The sequence below is a fragment of the Phycodurus eques genome, chromosome 22 (genome assembly GCF_024500275.1).
Source record: "Phycodurus eques isolate BA_2022a chromosome 22, UOR_Pequ_1.1, whole genome shotgun sequence".
NCBI lineage: Eukaryota > Metazoa > Chordata > Actinopteri > Syngnathiformes > Syngnathidae > Phycodurus > Phycodurus eques.
Genome location: NC_084546.1, coordinates 5279963 through 5299758, shown reverse-complemented (window position 1 = coordinate 5299758; position 19796 = coordinate 5279963). Strand labels below are relative to the sequence as shown.

The 19796-nt window shown below is 41.0% G+C and overlaps 1 protein-coding gene across 2 annotated transcripts in view; it reads left to right on the top strand.

Moving 5' to 3' along the window:
* Positions 1 to 18792, top strand: part of lmo3 (LIM domain only 3) — a 41473-nt gene extending 22681 nt beyond the window's left edge. For both annotated transcript variants that reach the window (XM_061667669.1, XM_061667668.1), the window contains exons 3-4: positions 8562 to 8687; positions 16892 to 18792. In XM_061667669.1, coding sequence (XP_061523653.1) covers positions 8562 to 8687; positions 16892 to 16997 — 232 coding nt within the window. In that variant the 3' untranslated portion in view covers positions 16998 to 18792. The remainder of the gene's footprint in view (positions 1 to 8561; positions 8688 to 16891) is intronic.
* Positions 18793 to 19796: the final 1004 nt, after the last annotated feature.

The following is a 19796-nucleotide window of genomic DNA, read 5'->3' as shown; positions in this document are numbered from 1 at the left end:
AATGCCTATCGAACGACACATCTGGACAGAATCTTTTATTTGGTGGTCCCCAAAATGGACCCGGGAAGAGGCTTTGCCAAAAAAAAAAAAATTTCCGTTTGATTTGAACTTACTTGTTTCCCCTTTGGACTACTATTGCTCGGAGTTGTTTTCAAACAATAGCGCTCATGTGTATACGACCTTTCCGACGCCTCTTGCAACTGTATTCAAAAAAGCGATTTGAGACTTTAATTGCTAGAATAACTTCAATTGTGAACATTGTGAAGACTGGGTGCCCATGTATACATTGCAATAGCAGTGATTTATCGACATATCGGAAATTTTTGACCCAAGTTATGTGCTTCCATGCCGCAAATGTTTTATAGATTTTGCCGGGGTCGCCTCACTTGTACAACTCTGAGAGACTGTAAGAGAACTAAAAGGAGTGTGATGTTACGCTTCAACAACAGATTTATGACTATTATTATTATTAGCTTAATAGCATCCTTACCTATGTCATTTGTTATTTTCAGAAAAAAAAAATTAATAAAAATCAACAGAGTCCAGGTGCCTCGATTTAATCTTTGTGGATTATCATGACCTGAATGAATGAGAACTGACACTGACATGAAGAAGAAAAAATTCAGCAGGCACCTTGCTGTTTTATTGATATCACAGTAAGTTAATAATTACTTAGGAAATTGGGCTATTAGGCTAACGATAGGTCCATGTTTTGACAAAAGGGAAACTCGTTTTGTTTTTAGGTTCTATTATTATAATATCTATTATTAGCAGTGGTAGCGTGACAAGCGTTATGGTTCCTCTGCAACACAGTTTGCGTTACGCCTAAGACTGATTCCTTTAAAAATGTGTAAATAAAAAAAAAAAAACTTTTAACAGTGATTCAATAGTGTATTGCGCTTAAAATAAATACAAATTGTACCGAAATTAAAGTTGAGAACAAATAGTTCTTATATGCAGATGTTCATCCATCCATCCATCATCAATACCGCTTATCCTCTATGTAGACATACTGTCAAATAGACTCATAGGCATATATTCTTTATCCTCTGCGAAGAGCAACTCATACTATGACTGCTGCTTACTGAGGAGCTGTGACTATCTCCAATATATCAATTTTGTCCAGCCACCATGTTGTCACCAGAAGGAGAAGCAAGCAAACAATGTGGCACAAACTCTTTAATATTTTACATTCTATTGAATTAAGTGATTACTCATGACTGTATTTTCTTTTTATAAATAAATTCCTATCTCAAGGCACCACTGTACTTAGCCTCTACCACATTTGGAAACAATGAACCTCACTATGAATACTTGCTCAAAGTAACAAAGAACATGACCTTGCACCTATGGCTTATCTTTTCCAAGTTGCTTAATGTAGAAAAGCAGATGTTGTTAAACCTCTCGGCAGAGGTTATATGGGAGCTAATTAGGTGGCGCTCTGTGGCGTCTCACTGAGCTGACAGTTACTGGGGGAACGTTTGCCTTGTATACCCTGCAGTCTCCCGGAAAGCGGGCCATAATTCATCATTAGGATATCAGAGTCCAGGTGCAGATGAGAACTGATAGAGGCTGGCAGTCAGGCAAGTCGGGGCACTCGAGGAAGAAAATCTTATCCCGCGGACAATTCCCAGGTCACGGCCACGGTAATTGAAATAATTTTGCCCCGAAACGTTGTTTAATCACTGACAATCACACATGCTGGGGGTATTAAATTGAGGAACGCGAGAGTCTGATTACATCTGCCACCTTTAACTGTCTCCCCTCCCCTCCCTATCCACCCTGTCGTAACTTTCTTTACTTTGCGGCTATATTATAAAACCGGGAACCGTGGTATCATTGGAATTCATTCGACAAACTTCCCGTGAGTAAATTCGTAGTTACGGACTGGCCGCATCAGCAAATGGACTAAGCGCAATCCCATTAAAAAAAAAAAAAAAAAAAAAAAAAAAAAAAAATGCCCATGTTGAGATGCAACAAATCATTTGTCTGTTATTAACCCTGAGCCTGTAATTATGCAGATTACCATAGATTTTCCTTGGGTGCCTGGAAGTGAGATCCCGGGGTTGTTCTCGGCGTGGCAGGCGGACGAGGGAATGGCCATGCATTACTGAACTTGCCACATTCATCATGTTGACTGATGGCACAGAGAGTCGGTCCCTGGGTCCCAGTGGTTAATGTAGTGGGTAATTAACTGTCATTTGCCTAGTAATAGGCCGATGATCAATGGTTTGTGAGGAAACAAATTCTAATCCGGCAGCTGATGAATGCATGCCGAGGCTGGGGCAATTGAAGTGGTGGGAGGGATGGGAAAGATGGAGATCAGGGGGAGGAGTAAGAAGAGGAACGCTGCAGCTGGAATTTTAAATGGGTACTGGAACTCAACCCCTCATAATAATTCTAATAATAATAGTAATATTAATAATAATAATGTCCCAGGGAGCATATGAGTGGCCAGGTTTACTTTTCAAAATAATATGCAAGTAATTGTCATTTATTTAATTTGCTTACATTATGCTACATTCAAAGGTTCCAGGTGTTCTCCAGCCTGATACAATCTGCAATATTCAGAAAAATTTCAAAATAAACATGCAGTAACAACACAATTTAATGCAGTTTAAAGAATGAAACTGTTTCCCCCCTGCTTTTTGCTTCAATTCAACGGACATGGTGCTGCTCCTTCTGGTGTGTGTGCCATGGCAGAGACAGACAGACTGACTCAGTGAGCTATTTGTCGTTTATCTTAAAGGATTAAGAATATCTGCGAATATGGTTATAGTGTTTGTCTGTGTGTGTTCCTCTGCTGTTTGTGTTTAAATAACCATTGCTTAAAGGGTCATAACTCTGCAACACTGATGCTGTTCGTTAGCGTACCATTTGTTACCATTAAGCTAAACAGAGTTTATTAAGGCAAAGCCATCTACTGTAGTTGTTTTGTTTTATTTTTCAAAGTTATTTTTGTGTACTATACTTGTGAGTCGTGTTGAATTCACTGCCACCATACAGTGCTTGCATCTTGATTTTTCTTTTTGCTTGCAAGTCAAAGCAAAAAATTAAAAAACTTGAAGTTGAGTCACTCGTATCACAAGTTCCCACTGTATTTTTATTTTTGCTGCTTTGCTCTGTACATTATTACCTCTGCAAAGTAATGCATAGCAAAGCCGATGGGTATTGTCCCCCCCCCCCCCCCCTTTAGGTTGGTTTACGTGCCTTCTCTTTTGCTTATTTCATAACCCTATTTGGAGTTGGCAGAGCACATTTCTATATTTTCCCCAAATGAATATACTTTGTTTGACACGTAACAATTTCAACTGTTTTTGTTTGGTAGGAAAGTTTTGCGTCGATATGCAAACATCAATCTTTTTACCTTGTTGTCTAGGTTGTAAAAGGTAGAACTTTTGTGTCTTGTGTTGCGTCCAATACATAAATATATTCCAGCGTAAGGTACTATACGTCACTTACAGCACTCCAGTAATGAGCTGGGAGTCATTTTATTTTTGACACATTTAGTTCGCCAAAGCTGAAACAATCCATTTAGCCTGACACCACTTGTGCATTTGCGAAAGGAGACGAGTGCCTCGCAGACTCCGATCGGGTTTTGGGGTCCACTGGGCTAAAGCCTTGTGGAATAATTTAATTGGTATATGTTTTTTTTGGTTGTTTTTTTTTTTTGCCCCTCTCTCGCCACTCATCAAATAGGTACCACTGAGCCGTACCGGGCTCTAATTCACAGTGAACGCCTTCTGACCGACAATACAAAGGTATTGAGCACTGACTGCATCAATACCCTTTCAAATTCAGATTTGCGCAAGGCATGAATTTTAATTTCTCCAATCGCTTTAAATATACATGCTGTCTTGTCAGCCGTGGATATTAAGTGCATGTCAATCCTGCTGTTTTACATTGTTATCCCGCAGCCCTCTCGACATAACAGGCAGCTGTTAGAAAAAGAGAGAAGGCCATGAGAAATGTATTTATTTATTACCAATTATAACGCAGAGCTAAATGTATTGAATCCCAGGCTGCGGGTCGTCCGCGCACAAGACCTCTAAGCCGTCATCCTCCGATTGCGTGCGAGCCTGTGCCTTTGAATTCATTACAAGCAAAACCACGCTTAATTTGCCTCCTCCCCTGAGAGCCATTAGCGTCTGTGACATCAAACTGGCAGAGCAGCCAAAGACGAGTGACAGGTACGCTCCATCCATCTTCCCCTCCCCACAGGGTCAGGCAGGCTTTTCCCCGTGTCCCGCCTCTTTGAAGAGTGTTCGCCACACCGGAGCTGCCGTCGCCATCCAAAAGATGGTCATCAGACTCAAGCTTGTTGGGAGGGGAGAAAAAAAAATCTGGTTTGATTTGAGAAGCAAATGTATGTGTTGTCCCCGGAAGCGAGTACACGCCGGAAGGCGATGTTGAATCATTTAACGCGGTGGTTAATGTAGCACATAGGTACCAAATGAATTATGCAGCAAACAAGTGGATGAGAAGCAGCCAGGAGGTCTGTTTAGGAACCTGGGGGGTCTTTGGGCTTCTCATTTTCTTTTCAATGAGTTTTTCTTTTTTTTCAATAAGCACATCCATCACCGACGCAAGAAAAATGCTGCCCACAGCCTGGAAAATATTATCAAAGATTTAATTCATCTGCTGCGTAGTCGAAGCTTAGAATGATGGCTTTAAGCAAAAAATAGTGTCCTCTTGGAATCAAATTAGAACTTTAATCCGAACCTGTTTTTTTTTTTTTTTCTTGGGGGGGGGGGGGTTCCCAAAGGAAATATGGCAATAGAATTAAGTTCCAGGGTCAAACCATTGCCGAAAGCTTTCAGTACAGTTGAATTTAAGTAATATTTGAACATTCTTACCTAGCATAAAAGTGTAAAAATAAGTACATTTTATGCTGACATCTCCAGTGAGGTTTCTACTCACAAACCCTGTATCATAAATATCCATCCATGCATTTTTTGGTATTGCGTTGTGTGTTGTGGTTAAGAAATCTAGCGCGACTCAAATCTAGAGCACTGATTCTTAAATTGTAAATTAAATATAAATAACATTTACAACATTTAAAATTGAAATAAAATACTAACTATGCATACAACCTGTAATACAAGGGATTTTTGTATTTTTTTTTTTTTTACATTTTAAGTACATTACATTTTTTAGGTACAGTTCAGTTGTATTTAACTTAACTATAATACACTAGCATTACATTTTTAAGAACCGTTTGTTTTTTAACATTGAGGTAATGTACAATTTAACTTATGTCCAGTACATTTCAATTGAATCATCATTTAAGTGCAGTATTAATGTTCAAACTGTGCATAATGTTACAGTGGATTACAATCATGTTTATGCGTTTTAGGAGTAAAAGTGTTGTTTTCCCCATGATTCTCAGTGTGGTACGTGTAACACTGGTGGGACACAAGCTAATTTTTAGTGGTATGCAAAAAAATCACTGCCTAACTATAGTTCATTTTTCTTTAACTTTTTACTACAGTACATTTACATTTGATCTTTAAGAACTGTTTCTTTTTAAACTTACGTAGTGTAATTTTGATTTAACTTACCAGTATGTGCAATACATTTTAATTGAATCATTGTTTAAGTCGTTTTTTTCCCCCCTATATTTAAGCAGATGTTCAGATTCTGTCTAAGGGAGCAGAAGCTGCGATTTGAATATGGTACTTCTACCGTATTACCAAATGATAGTCATTGAATCATTTTCTAATTGGTTTCCACCAGTTTGACCTTAAACTTTTGTTATTGTGTTTCGTTTAAACTTGAACAGTGACGAATCCCGTCGGAAAGCAGCAGTCTTTTGTTATTGATTGCAGCTGTAGACACAACGGGGAATAGTAATAGGCCACAAGGACGTCTATTGAGAATCTTTGCGAGCAAAGTAGTGTGACGGACTTTTTTTTAAAACAGAGCGGGCCAGCCGAATTTCAGGAGTTGAGAGAAGAGCATGGACAGACCCGGCAAATGAAACGGTGAAACAGAACACGGTTGTGATACAAGCCGACAGGCAGAAATCTTATAGCATCACTTTTTTTTACACGAATACCTTCCATCATTTATAATCTGGGAGCCTTGAGAGCATGCTATCTGCAAATGATTTGGGTTAGCGGAAGACAAGGACATTCACCTCTGCAGAGTAAGCGACGTCTCCCTGGGACTTTGTCGTAAGCCGCAATACAAAGTGTCGCTGTTAGGCTCCAACACACGTGCTCATTATCTCGCACTAAATCTATCATATCTGGCTCTTTATTGGGTTTTTTTTTAGATCAATTACCGTTCTTTGTAAGGAGAGAAGTCATCATTTCATCCATTTCATGTGAGCGCCTTTTGGCGATACACATTTGTGAGGGAAAGAAGAAAAAAAAGGGCACGAGATAACGCAGACATATCTAAATTTAGAGGGCTCAAAGGAGGAGGCATAATTCTTTTAATTAAGTCAGTATTAATCCATGGAAGAGGCCCTCTTTGTTTTCACCCAGCTACCACGTTACAAGCAATATCCTTCATTGTCTCAAGGTGTGTTGACAGTGGCCCTTAATTCTGGAGGTATTCATGAGGGCGCAATCTATCTGCTTCCTTTGCCTCTGGGAAACATACTTTCTGAAGGTTAATAAACAACCCTGCATATCCCAAGCCCCGAGATCATTTATCAGATTGCGATCTCTTACAGACTCCGAGAGTGGCATGCCGTTTTATCATTTTAACAACGATGGCTAAAAGTGCCTGAAGAAGTCTGCTTAATAGGTTATTTTGTTATATGATTTCGTTATCAGATTCCTCTCTCCCTTGTAGCCTGGTCTAGGTCGCTGTGTAGTAACAGCCCTGAATCCCTAATGAATACTCCCATTAAAGTCCCTGGAGCAGGCAAAGAAATAATAGGGTCCTCCCTGGGCAGTGGTGGAAGCCATGTCCCATCTATTTCAATGGCACAAGCTGTGGCCTTGCTATTTTTTTTTTTAATACTTTGGCCAAGACCAATCCAGCTATTTTTGTCCTATACCTATACTCGTCTATGTCAGCAGTCAGTTAACTAAAACGTTACATTCTCTGATGCAGCCAGTTGTAGTCATGGAGCGTAGTGGTGCCTGAATATACAGTATGAGTGACCCAACTTACTTGATTTTTAAAACAGGAACCATCATTCAGCTGATGTTTTGCAAAAAAAAATCATATCTGTGTAAAGCAACCACATAGCTTCAGTTTTACCTAAGAAGTCGCTTTAGCTTAATGCTAACAAACAAGAAAACCGCCATTGATTGGCTAATGATCAGCATCGGTGTCACGTGTTAATACCCTTCAAGCAACAGATATTTTAACACAAACTGAGACAGATAATATAGTAAGGTATATATACTTTATCCTCTGCATAGAATAACTCATAATACTGACAAGATACGACCGTTTCCATGTATAGCCGTATCCTGTATTATCCGCCCCCCAGGTGACACAGAAGGAGTAGCACAAAGTCCACTGAATTGAAGCAAAAAGTGCACCAAAACTTTTTAATTATGATGTCATCACCATACATTTTCGTCCAAGAACAATATTATGGAATGCTATTTTTTCATTAAAAATGCATTACAAAAATTTGTGTCAGGTTTTTTAGGGAGGAACAGATTAATGGCATTTCCATTCATTTCAGAGGGGAAAGAGGATTTGAATTACAATTGTTTGTTACAAGCATGCTCACGTAACAAAATGAACTTGTATCTAAAGACACCACTGAAATTGCATTATTGTCAGCGGCAACATTTAAAAAATAAGTCGCAAAGTCGACTTTTTTGTTAGACCCTCGATATAAAGTGTCGTGGTTGATTCACCTGACTTCCGTGCAGACATGGTGGGTTCAGTTCCCATTCCGATGATGACCCTGAACAGAATTAGTGGGATAGAAAATTGATATAATAAAATATAATATATACAGCATTAGTCTATAAATGTGAAGGGGTGCTCATGGGTTCTTTCAAATTTTGATCAGTTTAATCAGTACGGCTGTACTGTATGGCTGTAAAAATCAATTAACCACTGTTAATGTGAAGGTGGAGTAACAATAAAAAGTGAGTCAAGTTAGTAATGCTCTTCACATCTTTATTTTTCTCATTCTTAAATGTCACACAAGTTTAACAGAATTTAACCACGGTACCTTGGCATTGACGACAAATAACGACGCATATATTGAGTCTCACGGCTTTGTATAGGAGTTTCCGTCAGTTAACTTCTGGTGTTTTTCATTTGAAATAAGTGTTGTGAAAAAGCCAAATATACACCCCGAATCAAATCTTTGATGCTCTGAAGGGGGGGATCTATTCAAGGTTTAGCGTTTCTAAAGACTGCACACAAACAACGTGATACTATCGACGCCTCCTTGGACGGATGCAGTCAATAAGACTTGGTGACCACAAAGAGCTGCTACTCTGGTGTTTCACACTATAATAATCTTTCGTAGGGAAAGAAGTCACGACTTTCCCCATTTCTAGTCTGTCTGGAAAGCACAGGACTTCCAAACTGGCAGTTTGAAATACTCATATTAGGTGTACTTTACGGCGCAGGTTGTTTGGTGTGACGGGGAACTGTGCAGCCTGCAGCAAGCTAATTCCAGCCTTCGAGATGGTCATGAGAGCCAAAGAGAACGTCTACCACCTAGACTGCTTCGCGTGCCAGCTCTGCAATCAAAGGTGAGTGATTGAACTGCACTGAACTGCCGTCTCTCTGCCGCTACCTGCGTCCGGCCAAATGGCTGCTCGGGGAAGAACGATTGCGGCGCAGTAACCCCGCCGCTGATAGTTGAACCTCTGGAGATTTATCACTCTAACAAGTGACCGGGGAGATACCCCAGATGGACCTGTAGATGATGATCTTGTACTACTACTGTCGAGTTTCAGGCTAGACAAAGCTAGAGGGGCCACTTCTCTGTCTGTACATATTCTTCCATCAGTCCCATCAGTCTTCATTACTGGCGGTCCACCCAAATCATGAACATGGTCAAAGGTGACTGCTTGAACCACAATTCTGCCTTTACAAAGACAACAATGCTGACTTTTGATTGACACCGTCTCAGAGGTATTCAATCAACAATATGGTTGGACTAGAAGAATCTCGTACAATCCAGAATTCCACCAACATTTCCTAGAACTCAAAACATCCAAGTTTCAACCACTATCATGAACACAATACTTAGTAGGCCGAAGTGTTCATCAAAAAAGAAACCGGTACCTCAAAAATATAATTGGAACACTGTGCTTTAATACAGGAAAAAAAAAAAAAAAACTTAAGGATCAATTAGAATGTATTAAAAAAAGTATCAAAATAAAAACAAATTGTTCTTAAAGATTAAATACAAATGTACTAAACAGTTAAATACAACTGAACTGTATTTAGGCAGTGATTCTTTCGTGTACTACTATTGGTATTTGTACCTCACTTTGAGAATCACTGATCTCCATGATGGAGTCAAAGTCTTAATATTATAAACAGCTCTCAGTTTGATGAAGTTCCATTGCACGACTATAACTTGCAATTGTAAAGATATTGTTTGATATTTCTTTAACAGTGTCAGTCAAAAGTGTTTGCTGTATTTGTAAAGGCACGCCTTTTTATTCAATCTAAATAGATTGTGCAAGTGGTCATAATGTTGGGACTGTGGGGTACATATTACATTTCATTTGGTACACCATGTCCACATCTTGTAATTCAATGCAACAAAACGTAAGCTATCTCTGCTTGCGGTAGGTGACCGCAATTGAGTTTGCATTTGCGAAGGTTACAAGAAGCACAATCAGACAGACAGAGCATTACTCTCTATGTTGCCGACATCCGCACAGGCCAGACACTTCGTGCATACTAAAAGGCAAAAGACCTGGTTACGCACAATTAGCACTTGGTTATTGTCTTGCCACTTCAGCCGGCTGCACCAGACAGCCTTTGCTAATAGAAGAAGTCAGCTAATCTTCATCAGCTCGACCCAGGCAGGCCAACTCTGCTCTCCCGCATTAGAACCCACTTAAGCGCAGGCAAATCTTTCTTTTTACATTAAGGTGGCTGATGAACTGTTGAATGAAATTGACATTTGTGTGTTTCACATGGTCCACCGCGGCCTTGCAGGCGCCATTTAGATGCCCATCACAATTTTTGCCAGAGTCTGGCCACGGTTTATGGGGTGGCACCGACTATAATTGAAGCTGTTCGTCAGCTCTGACTTTTTGTTTTCTAGTTTGTTACTATTTTTTTGCAGCGGATATATACATTTATAGACAAAAATATTTGGACGCTAGAGTGTAATGGCTTTTCAACAACATGTTACAAATATTTGTTGTTTTGGTTTGTTATGTTTCATATTTGATTTAAGCATGAATTATATGAACATGGTTTTGTTTCGTGTTTTTTATGATCCACATTGTAAATGACACCTTTGACAAGGGATTAATTTTTGTGTCTCAGTACAGATTTCAGTGATAAATTTTAACATTAATGAGATTGTGGTCACTTCTGGTGTAGTGGTACACTTGCCTGACTTTGGTGCGGGCAGCGTGGGTTCAGTTCCCACTCAGTGACGGTGTGAATGCGAGAGCAAATGATTGTCCATGTCTATATGTGCCCTGCGACTGACTCGCGACCAGTTCCGGGTGTAATCCGCCTTTCGCCCGAAGTCAGCTGGGATAGGCTCTGGTGCCCCGCGACCCTAACCAGGATATGCGGTTTTGAAAATGGATGGATGGATGGATGATATTGTGTGAGAACAGACAGAGGTTATTATTAATACATAAACACTCTAGAGTAAATATGGTTCCGCTATTGTTCAAAAACAGTTGAACGAAAGCTGTGCTGTCTCAAGGATTCAAATCTTCATCAGGTCTACCTTAGTCATTGATACACTTGGATCAATTAATCATGCTAATCGATGTATTTATTCATTTATTCCAAGTTTCTTTATTGGCGGGGATAGCTTTCATTATGTACCACAGCTTTTGCCCTTTTGATTTCAATTTTCATGTTGTTTTGTGTTTTCATGTTTGAAGCACTACTGTCACTGTGATATTACTGTCCTTTATTCATGATTTAAATACAGAAATCCTTTATGTGTATGTGTGAGCAGCCAACTCACCAAATCCACCCTTGGGTCCAAATAAAGTAACACAACTTCTTCACCATAGTATAAAATTGCGAGGCAAACATTAATTTTTCAAGAATAACATTGTAACGAGAAGTTATTTCAAAATAAATAAATAAATACATTTTTAAAAGTCATATCCCTTAAAGAGTGAATGTCAAAATTTACATGCAACATCCTGGACGGGTATAGTATAAAAAATGAAATTATGAGAAATAATTTCATAATTTGACAAAATAAATGAGTAATATTACAAGAAAAAAAAGTCACTTTTATTTTATTGCTACTTGAAAGTCATGATTTCACAGAAAACAGGGGCAATTTTTCAGCGATATAAATTCTCAGTCTTGGGAAAATGTCAAAATTCCTGCATGATCCAATCAGAAACAGTCTGTCATGCTCCTAATTTTACAACTTTGTTCTTGTAACGTTGCAACTTGTCTTTGTTGTTTATGCTGCCTTAATACGCCTTGGTAGAGAGTAACACGCTTAGGTGAGGTAAAATGCTTCACATTTATAGTGTGATTAATAGATTGACCTTCTGCAAATTGCTCTTAGCTCTCTGGGGATCTCACTTTTCCTGAATAGTTTATCCACCTTGTTTCGGATGGCCTGAAAATGGGCTCCTGCGCTTTGTCTGGCATACCGATCCTGCTGCTCGCCTTGTTCATTGGCACCAGCTCTGTCCCCTCTCATTTCCCGGCCTCAAACAAACACGAAAGACCAGCCCCCCCCCCCCGCTCCCGCGTTCCCTCCCATTGACCCGCTCCCCCGACAGGCCCTTCAATAAAGCAATCTAATCCATCTCGCAAATGGCCCAGAGATTTCTCTGTGGAACGTCGTCAGAAAATGTGAAATCTGATAAACAGAGCAGGCGATCGGCGGGTTGGCAGGGGTCACTCGGTGTAATTATCCGTCGCTCCTCCAGGTCAGCCGCTGCGTAAATTGGCGTTTGAAGGTTGAATTGCTACAATCACGTATGAACATACAGCCGACCCTCCCAGTCTCCCATTTATCAACCCGTGTCTTCCGTTCCTTTGTGGGTGCATTCAAGCTATCCAAGAGAACTCGGAAGCCGATGATTATTCTGATTCCATCACTGTGGGACTCTAATAGTCATTGCCATGCTCTGCTATTAAAGGCCTTGGTTAAGTGAAGGCCAATTAGTGCACGGGAGCGAGCGACCGTGACCTTTGTTCTTTGTCACCATCACTGTCAAATTGACAGCAATCTATGTATTGTCGTGAAGGCAAAGCAATGAAGAGTGTGATAGATGGAAGAGCCTCACCAGTTATCTTACTTGTGCATCTGCCAGACCGCTTTTTTCCCATCCCACTTTTTCCACTCCGAGCATGACTTTCAAATGTTATCAAGCAAAGGGGAGTGACTACACCCATATTCGTGGTCCATCAGTGAAAATATAGGATCTTACATCAGTCCCGATTCCTTGTGTCTGCACCCAATGCAGCCTCACTCTGTTAAACCAAACATAAATCTACCATTGTGACCTTCCCAATTGCCCGGACTGTTATTCTCCCTACCTGAGCGACAGAAAGGAAGCCGGAGCCGAAAGGAACATGCGACTGCTTCCGAAAAGAGGTGTTGGGAATAAGGAAGGAGATATGAGCCTCCATCCAGCAAGCAGTTAGCCACAGATCAGCCGTGGGGGACAGCTAATCGATGAGGCTGTCGTCCAGCCTCATCATCTAGCCAGTGCTGGCCCAATTTCCCCCTGATGAGCTGGAGGCCACAGTCTGGGGAGGCTGGAGGAAGGTTAGAGCAGAGAGGAGCAGGATGGGTGACAGTGCAGGGGAAGGTCAGTGCTGATAAAGGGTTTGGGTGGGGGGGTCTCCCTACTTGAGCCTTGGAAGGAGAGACTGACGCCCATTGGGTTCAGCGCAGCAAAACTCTGCCACGGGTGCCTTGTATGTCATGAGTCAGGCTTGTTAGACAGGGGCCTAATAGGCAATAAGGGACATAGTTGTCACTTTGTGTATGATTGGTGTCGAGAACTGGGAGCCTGTGCAGGGAAGAATACTGGAGAACACAATTGTGTTTCTTCATCCTGATCTACTGGAGAGGAAAAATGATCACGGCACATTAAAATACATACACAAGTAAGGATTTTCCACACTCGTTTACGATGACAAGCAATTTTGTCCACAATCAACGAGAAGCACAACTAACTATTTGTCGACAACCCTGAGGAATATAATAACCTTCTTTTTGTTAGTTCTTGTTCACTCAGAGTAGTTTTTTTCACGTTAATCTTTTGTCGTTGTCGTTTTGTACTAAGGATTTGTCTCACACGCGCGCATGCTCTTTTGATTTAACACAATTCTGTGCGATTGCTCAGATCTTGTCAAGTCTGCTCTGGGTTCCACGATTCTGCATGTTCATTACCTTACAGAAGCTGGGCAAGCTGTTCGCTTAATGGGTCACGACGCTGCGGTTACAAACTTGTCATCTTAATTGTGGTCGATGACTTGGGAGTCACGTTCAACAAACGCCCAACATAACGAGTGTTCAGCTTCAGATCGCTTCCAATCAGGCTGTCGTTCAGTTTCATGTAACAATTGAAAGAGTCTGTGGCTTGGCCCAACTTGGACCACACATATAAGGATTTGCTTTTACAGCTTTTCAACATTTATGATTGGTGATCCGGACAACACTTTCTGAACAGATCGAGGTGACCCACACCACAGGATAATCGGACAAAGGATTTAGAGACATCCGACAATAGGGCCCTTGGGAAAATATTCATATCCAGCTCAATTACCAGTATGTGTGTACCTCGCTGAACTGAATATCCAACATGACATACACTGTAATTACACAAATAAGGATTTTCTTCTGCATAAAGACAAATTGAAGAGTAGCTTTTTAGTTTTCCTGACGGTATTTTCCATTCAGGAGTTCCAGCAATATATAGTACGTAGAATATGTCCACTTTCAGGGGCTCAAACGTATTTGGACCAATGACATGATTTTGAATGTCACAAAATGAAAGGAAGGCCTGTCATTGTTATAATGTACGAGACTCCTTACGACAAGGGGAAACCCACTGATAACATCCAGGATAGGAAGGTCAGTGGGAACAGAAACGTAGAGAAGGAAGAGTTCGTAATCCAGGTGAAGTGGTGAAAGCAGGGTTGTAGTATGGACATTTGATTGCTGACAGAAGTAACAAGATCAATTTTGAGACGTACTGTATGGCGCTACTTTGGTCACATACAGTAAAATGTTCCAAAAGTGATTATACAGTGCTTCACAGTGCAGATGAGATGAATAATGACCCTAAACATACTGCGAAAACAAAGAGTTTTTCAAGGCAAATGCTACTTTTGTCCTTGTGCTGTCTGACAATAGAGAGACGCAGTCCCATTCATGAGGATGAGTATTTGTGAACACTAACTACATGTGACGCAGCTCACTTTTTCTCCCGTTTCCTCATTTGAGTGGAAAGCGACTACTCTAGTTAACACTCGCCTACGGGGCATATAGCTGGCATCGCAATGCATCTTTTAAGTGTGCGCCTGTGGAAGCCATTTTTTTTTCTCCTCTCTTCCACCCTACAACAAGAGGTCTCTAAAGACTCATTAGTCACACTCACCTCTCGGTAAAGAAAGGGAAGAAAAGCGAAAAGGGAGAGATGAAGAAAGCGGCAGAGAACGATGACTGCATGCACAGTAAGCATCTGTATGACAACAGACCATAGTGTGATACAACTAGTTGTAAAATTGTATTCATGATCTCAAGGGACTCCTTTAATGAGCCTCAATAGTAAAGGCTGATGATATGGTGAACAAATAACGCTTTGAGTATTTTATACATTTTGAACTTTCATTGAAATAACTGCATCCTATTCATAAATCTTGTGTAGTGCTTTGTACTCCAATACTTCTCAAAGTCCAATGAATAGTTGGCACTGTTGTTGTTAGCAACACTAATTGTTTATTATTATTATTAATACTTTAAAGTGCAATAACAGCAAACCACTATCCAAGTCAGACCTAATAGAACCACATATAGAAAATTGACGCTGCTATTGTTTGTTCCAGAAACCGGAAATAGTCGGGGGGCAAAACGTCCTTTATTAGACACGCCTATGATGGGCCCCAGTGTTATATCCTCATCAAAATTGCCGTACAGATGTCACATATGCTGTTGACATTTCACCGAGCAGAAACAATTTGTCTGTGTGAAATAGGGGAGAGGAAACAGGTGCGGGGAGGTGAAAAAGGGAGAAACAATTTGACTCAACGAAAGAAGGAGTACAAAAAAAAAGGGTTGACATGAGGTCATTATGGGAGTGGACACAGTGTAAGCAGAAAAATAATAGAGTTGAGAGGCGTTTATTTTCAAGTAGCAATTCGTAGAAATTTGACCTAAAGCTTGAAAACTATCAAGCATGTTCTTACTGCTCTTATTGTATGTGGTCTACTCGACAGGACCAACAATCTGTTTCACGTCACACGGAGTCTGGGACTACGCCGTACTTGGTGTTGACCATGCACATCGAGAGAGAAAAAAAAAATCCCTTTTAACACACCCCACACGAATCGGACAAGAGAAATATGAAAATCAAATGAAATATTTATCATATTATTTAATCCATGCTGCCATCGCATCTTGGTTGTATTGCTGTAATGCACGTCACTTTGGAGTCAGCCAGTGCTCCCTCAAACATCTCCAGTTGGTTTAAAATGCTGCTGCTTGCTTTTTAACTAGAACACGTGAGAGGGCGCACAAAGTTCCTATTCTGGCCCTTTGCACTAGTTTATTTTGAAGATTCATCTATTTGTTTTTAAATCCCTAAATGGTATCATCCTGCGTTACCTCTCTGAGCTGCTCCACCCCCACACTGCCCAATTCTCGGTACGTGTATATCCCATTTATCACTTTGAATTCATAGGGCCAGTACATTAGCTGGTAATAAGAAAATGAAGTTGTCGGAATTACCACTGCAATCCAGTTTCCGCTATTTTAGTGGCCCCGTTCTAGTGGTGTATATGGCGTTTCTGGTCTGATGGTTTCAATTTGTATCAGTTCTGAGTGTCGAACTTCATATGATGTTTTCCAAAGTAATTATAATACCTGCCTTTTGCCTTTTTTCCCAAAACGTGAAGGTCTCACCTTTTACAGTCTATCTGTTAATTGGTCCCAAACGGATGTAACAAATCATGCTCTCAATCTGCCCTCCACCACTGAATAAACACAACAAGCTTGTGAGGTACACAAGCTACCGTGCAGCTTCCGGCTATGAATTCTGTATTCTTAGTATGTGTTAAAAGTCAAACAAGAGGAGAAACTGCCACCACCCCACCAAACCCCCCCCCCCTACCCTCTGGTAAGCCCTGGCACCGGTGTTCGCCGACCTTGTCCAACCTGAAGGGAGATAAGCGACCCTCAGGACAATTCAGCGAGAGTTGCCTCTCGTTCAACATAATCTCCACTTGGCGCCGCACTGAAAGGTCAAAAATAACCGTAGACGCCCCCACTTGTGAGGATGTGGCTGCCGGGGATGTGAGGGGCTTGGTACCATCTGCAGGTGGAAGGGAACTATACCAAGAAAGACCTCACCACCAACTGCGTAATTACAAATATGTTTTCCCCATGTTCTTGCATTTCCGTCATACTTTGCAGCTGAAGGGGTTTGGCACAGTGTTAGCTTCCAAAGATGAGCTAGTACCGTACCTTTGCTAGCCTACAGCTCAGTATTAACGATGCTCTTCTGCCTTTTCATCGCTTTTCTCCTCTCGTGTCGCGCAGGTTTTGTGTGGGAGACAAGTTCTTCCTGAAGAACAACATGATCCTGTGCCAGACTGACTACGAGGAGGGCCTGATGAAAGAGGGCTACGCTCCCCAGGTCCGCTGACCCTCGTAAGAGGGGGGCGGGGGAACGAAAAGGAGATGGAAGACAGGAGTGGGAGAAGACTGATGGAAAGCTTGCAATCACACAAGAAAAAGCACTATTGCTTCCTGTCCAACTCCTGTCCCCCACGTGTACATAATGAAGCCTAACCTGGAAGGGGAGGTACTCTACTGTACAGAATAGCCATAGAGACTGCAGCATAGCAGGCAGCGGCCCTGGAATCGGTAAAATAAGGTTTTGTTTGTTTGTGACTGACAAGTGCTGCCTCTTTCCTCTTGGCAAACAAAAACACTGGCCTCAGAAAATCCCAAAGCAAGTTGTTGGACAGATATTTACATACTTTCATGTATCACCTTTTACGACAAGGACTGTGAGGTCCAACTACTTGAATCGAAAACACACAGAGGTATTGTCAATCAGTGTATCTTTGGGATAAACACCTTTTTACTGGATGTTGTAAAGTGTAAACAGAGGAGCTTGAAAAAAATAATAATTTAATACTTGTGTGGGTGCGAGTGTGTGTGTGTGTCTGTGTGTGTGTGTGTGTGTGTGTGTGTGTGTGTGTGTGTGTGTGTAAATCACTCTTCTTTTTTGAGGAGTTTTTTCTCATGTAGTCTCGGTTTAGTCTGTTGAGTCTGATCACAAAGAGTGTCGACCTCAACATCAGTTTGATCGGTAATCACGTTTTTCAATATTCATTAATTCTGACAATACGATTGATATACAGTACTACTGTACAAAAGACTTAGGCATTGTTGTGTAAATTCTAATTTTTACAAAACTGGAACAATTTTGTATGAGTGCTCACTTCGATCTGCGCTACCTAGCCGCCTCTCGGGGCAGGAGAGGAGAGGTGGCAGTAAAACAGGCCAAAACCCAGATGTCAAAGGCTAAGGGGACAAGAAAGAACTTATAAAATATTGCCGATGATCTAGAACTATGATATAAATGGACTAGTCCACCTCCCAGAATCAGAATGGCACCAAGTAGCTTCATGACAACAACAGCAAAAACTGAAATCTGCCATTTTTAAGGCCTTGGCGAACTCCATATTGAGTGACACTGTCGCAGTCAACTACAAGTCACCTAAGACTTCTGCACAATATTTTGAATTTAGCAACCAATACTAATATTGATAAATGGGACACAGCCTTATGGACTAGAGTAGTGCATTGTTTTTCAAAGTATGGGAGAGCGAGGTACCCCTCAGTGAGCAAACTGTGGGCTACAAATATTCTTGTTAAAATCCCATTTTGCTAAAATGGATTTTTCCTTGAACAAAGCATGTGTGGTCTTTATTTTTCTCAAGCTGCTTGTGCCTCACACTTGGAAAACCACTGTACTAGACTTTTGAGCAAAGTCTTGATTCCATTCCTTAAATTCCCATCTACTTCTAGCAGTATTTGATCGCCTGGATTTGGAGTCACATTTATTAAACTTTGCATTGGGCAGCTGGGGAAATACATAATGGAGTCTGGTTCTTGTAGTCGTTGTACAGGTGTATGGAATGATGTTGGCGGGTTTGGTTAACTTTCTGTATATTATTTATTGAAGCAGTTCTTGTCCTAAATTTGGCACGGTTCAACACGCAAATACTTGAATGCAATCCGCTCCCTACTTGCGGCCTCATCACCTTGACCTCCACGTCTTGCTGTGCTCACATTTCATTCTTGACTTCAAAATGTCCTCTGTAAAATGTGGGTGTACATACAAAAAATAATAATAATAATTCCTTTTGCTTGCCTGTTGTACAATTCTTTCTTTTTATGTGTCATCCAGCATGAGATGTTTATTTTTAGGACAACGCTTGTAAATACTGTAATTGTAATAATTTTAAGCACAAATGTAATACAGTTTTATTGTGTTACACAGAGTTTAGTGTCTTTTTTTTCTGTCCTTTTATGGCGGGAAATTGGCATGCGTTTAACCAGTTGACCGGAGAAATTTACTGTATATCTAAAGAAAGGTTTACACTTTCAAACCCATTGAGGAGGCCTTGTGTTTGCTGGAGCTTCTAAGGTTAAGTATCTAGCTCAAGGGCACAGCATTAGATGCAAACCAGCTATCAGAAAGAAGTCGGTTTCTCTGTCTATTACCCTAAGCAACAGAGCATGGTACAGCTTATGATATATGACTGATTTGAAGTGCAATCATTTCCTCACTTTGTTGTCTCTGCTGCTTGGGGGTGGGAACAAAAATCCCATTTCAGTCTTGCTTGGATGGAAGGAAGCCAACGAAATCTCAAAGTAAAGACGATTGGTTGCGGAGTTCCAAATTCCCCCAAATTTCGATGAAAACTTCCCATCCATACATCCATCCATTTTCTGAGCCGCTTCTCCTCACTAGGGTCGTGGGCGTGCTGGAGCCTATCCCAGCTATCATCGGGCAGGAGGCGGGGTACACCCTGAACGGGTTGCCACCCAATCGCAGTGCACATACAAACAAACAACCATTCACACTCACATTCACACCTATGGCAATTTAGAGTTATCAATTAACCTACTATGCATGTTTTAGGGATGGAAACCGGAGTGCTCGGAGAAAACCCACGCAGGCACGGGGAGAACATGCAAACTCCACACAGGCGGGGCCAGGGATTGAACCCTGGTCCTCAGAACTGTGAGGCAGACACTCTAACCAGTCGGTCACCGTGCCACACTTCCCATACAGCTAATACACCCCTGTTCAAACTCCAGGTTTTAGTTGTATAAAAAATTAGACCAAGATACATTATTTCAAAACTTTTTCCACCATTAATGTACAACACTTGTGCAACCGCAATATTTCAGTAATTTTTATTCC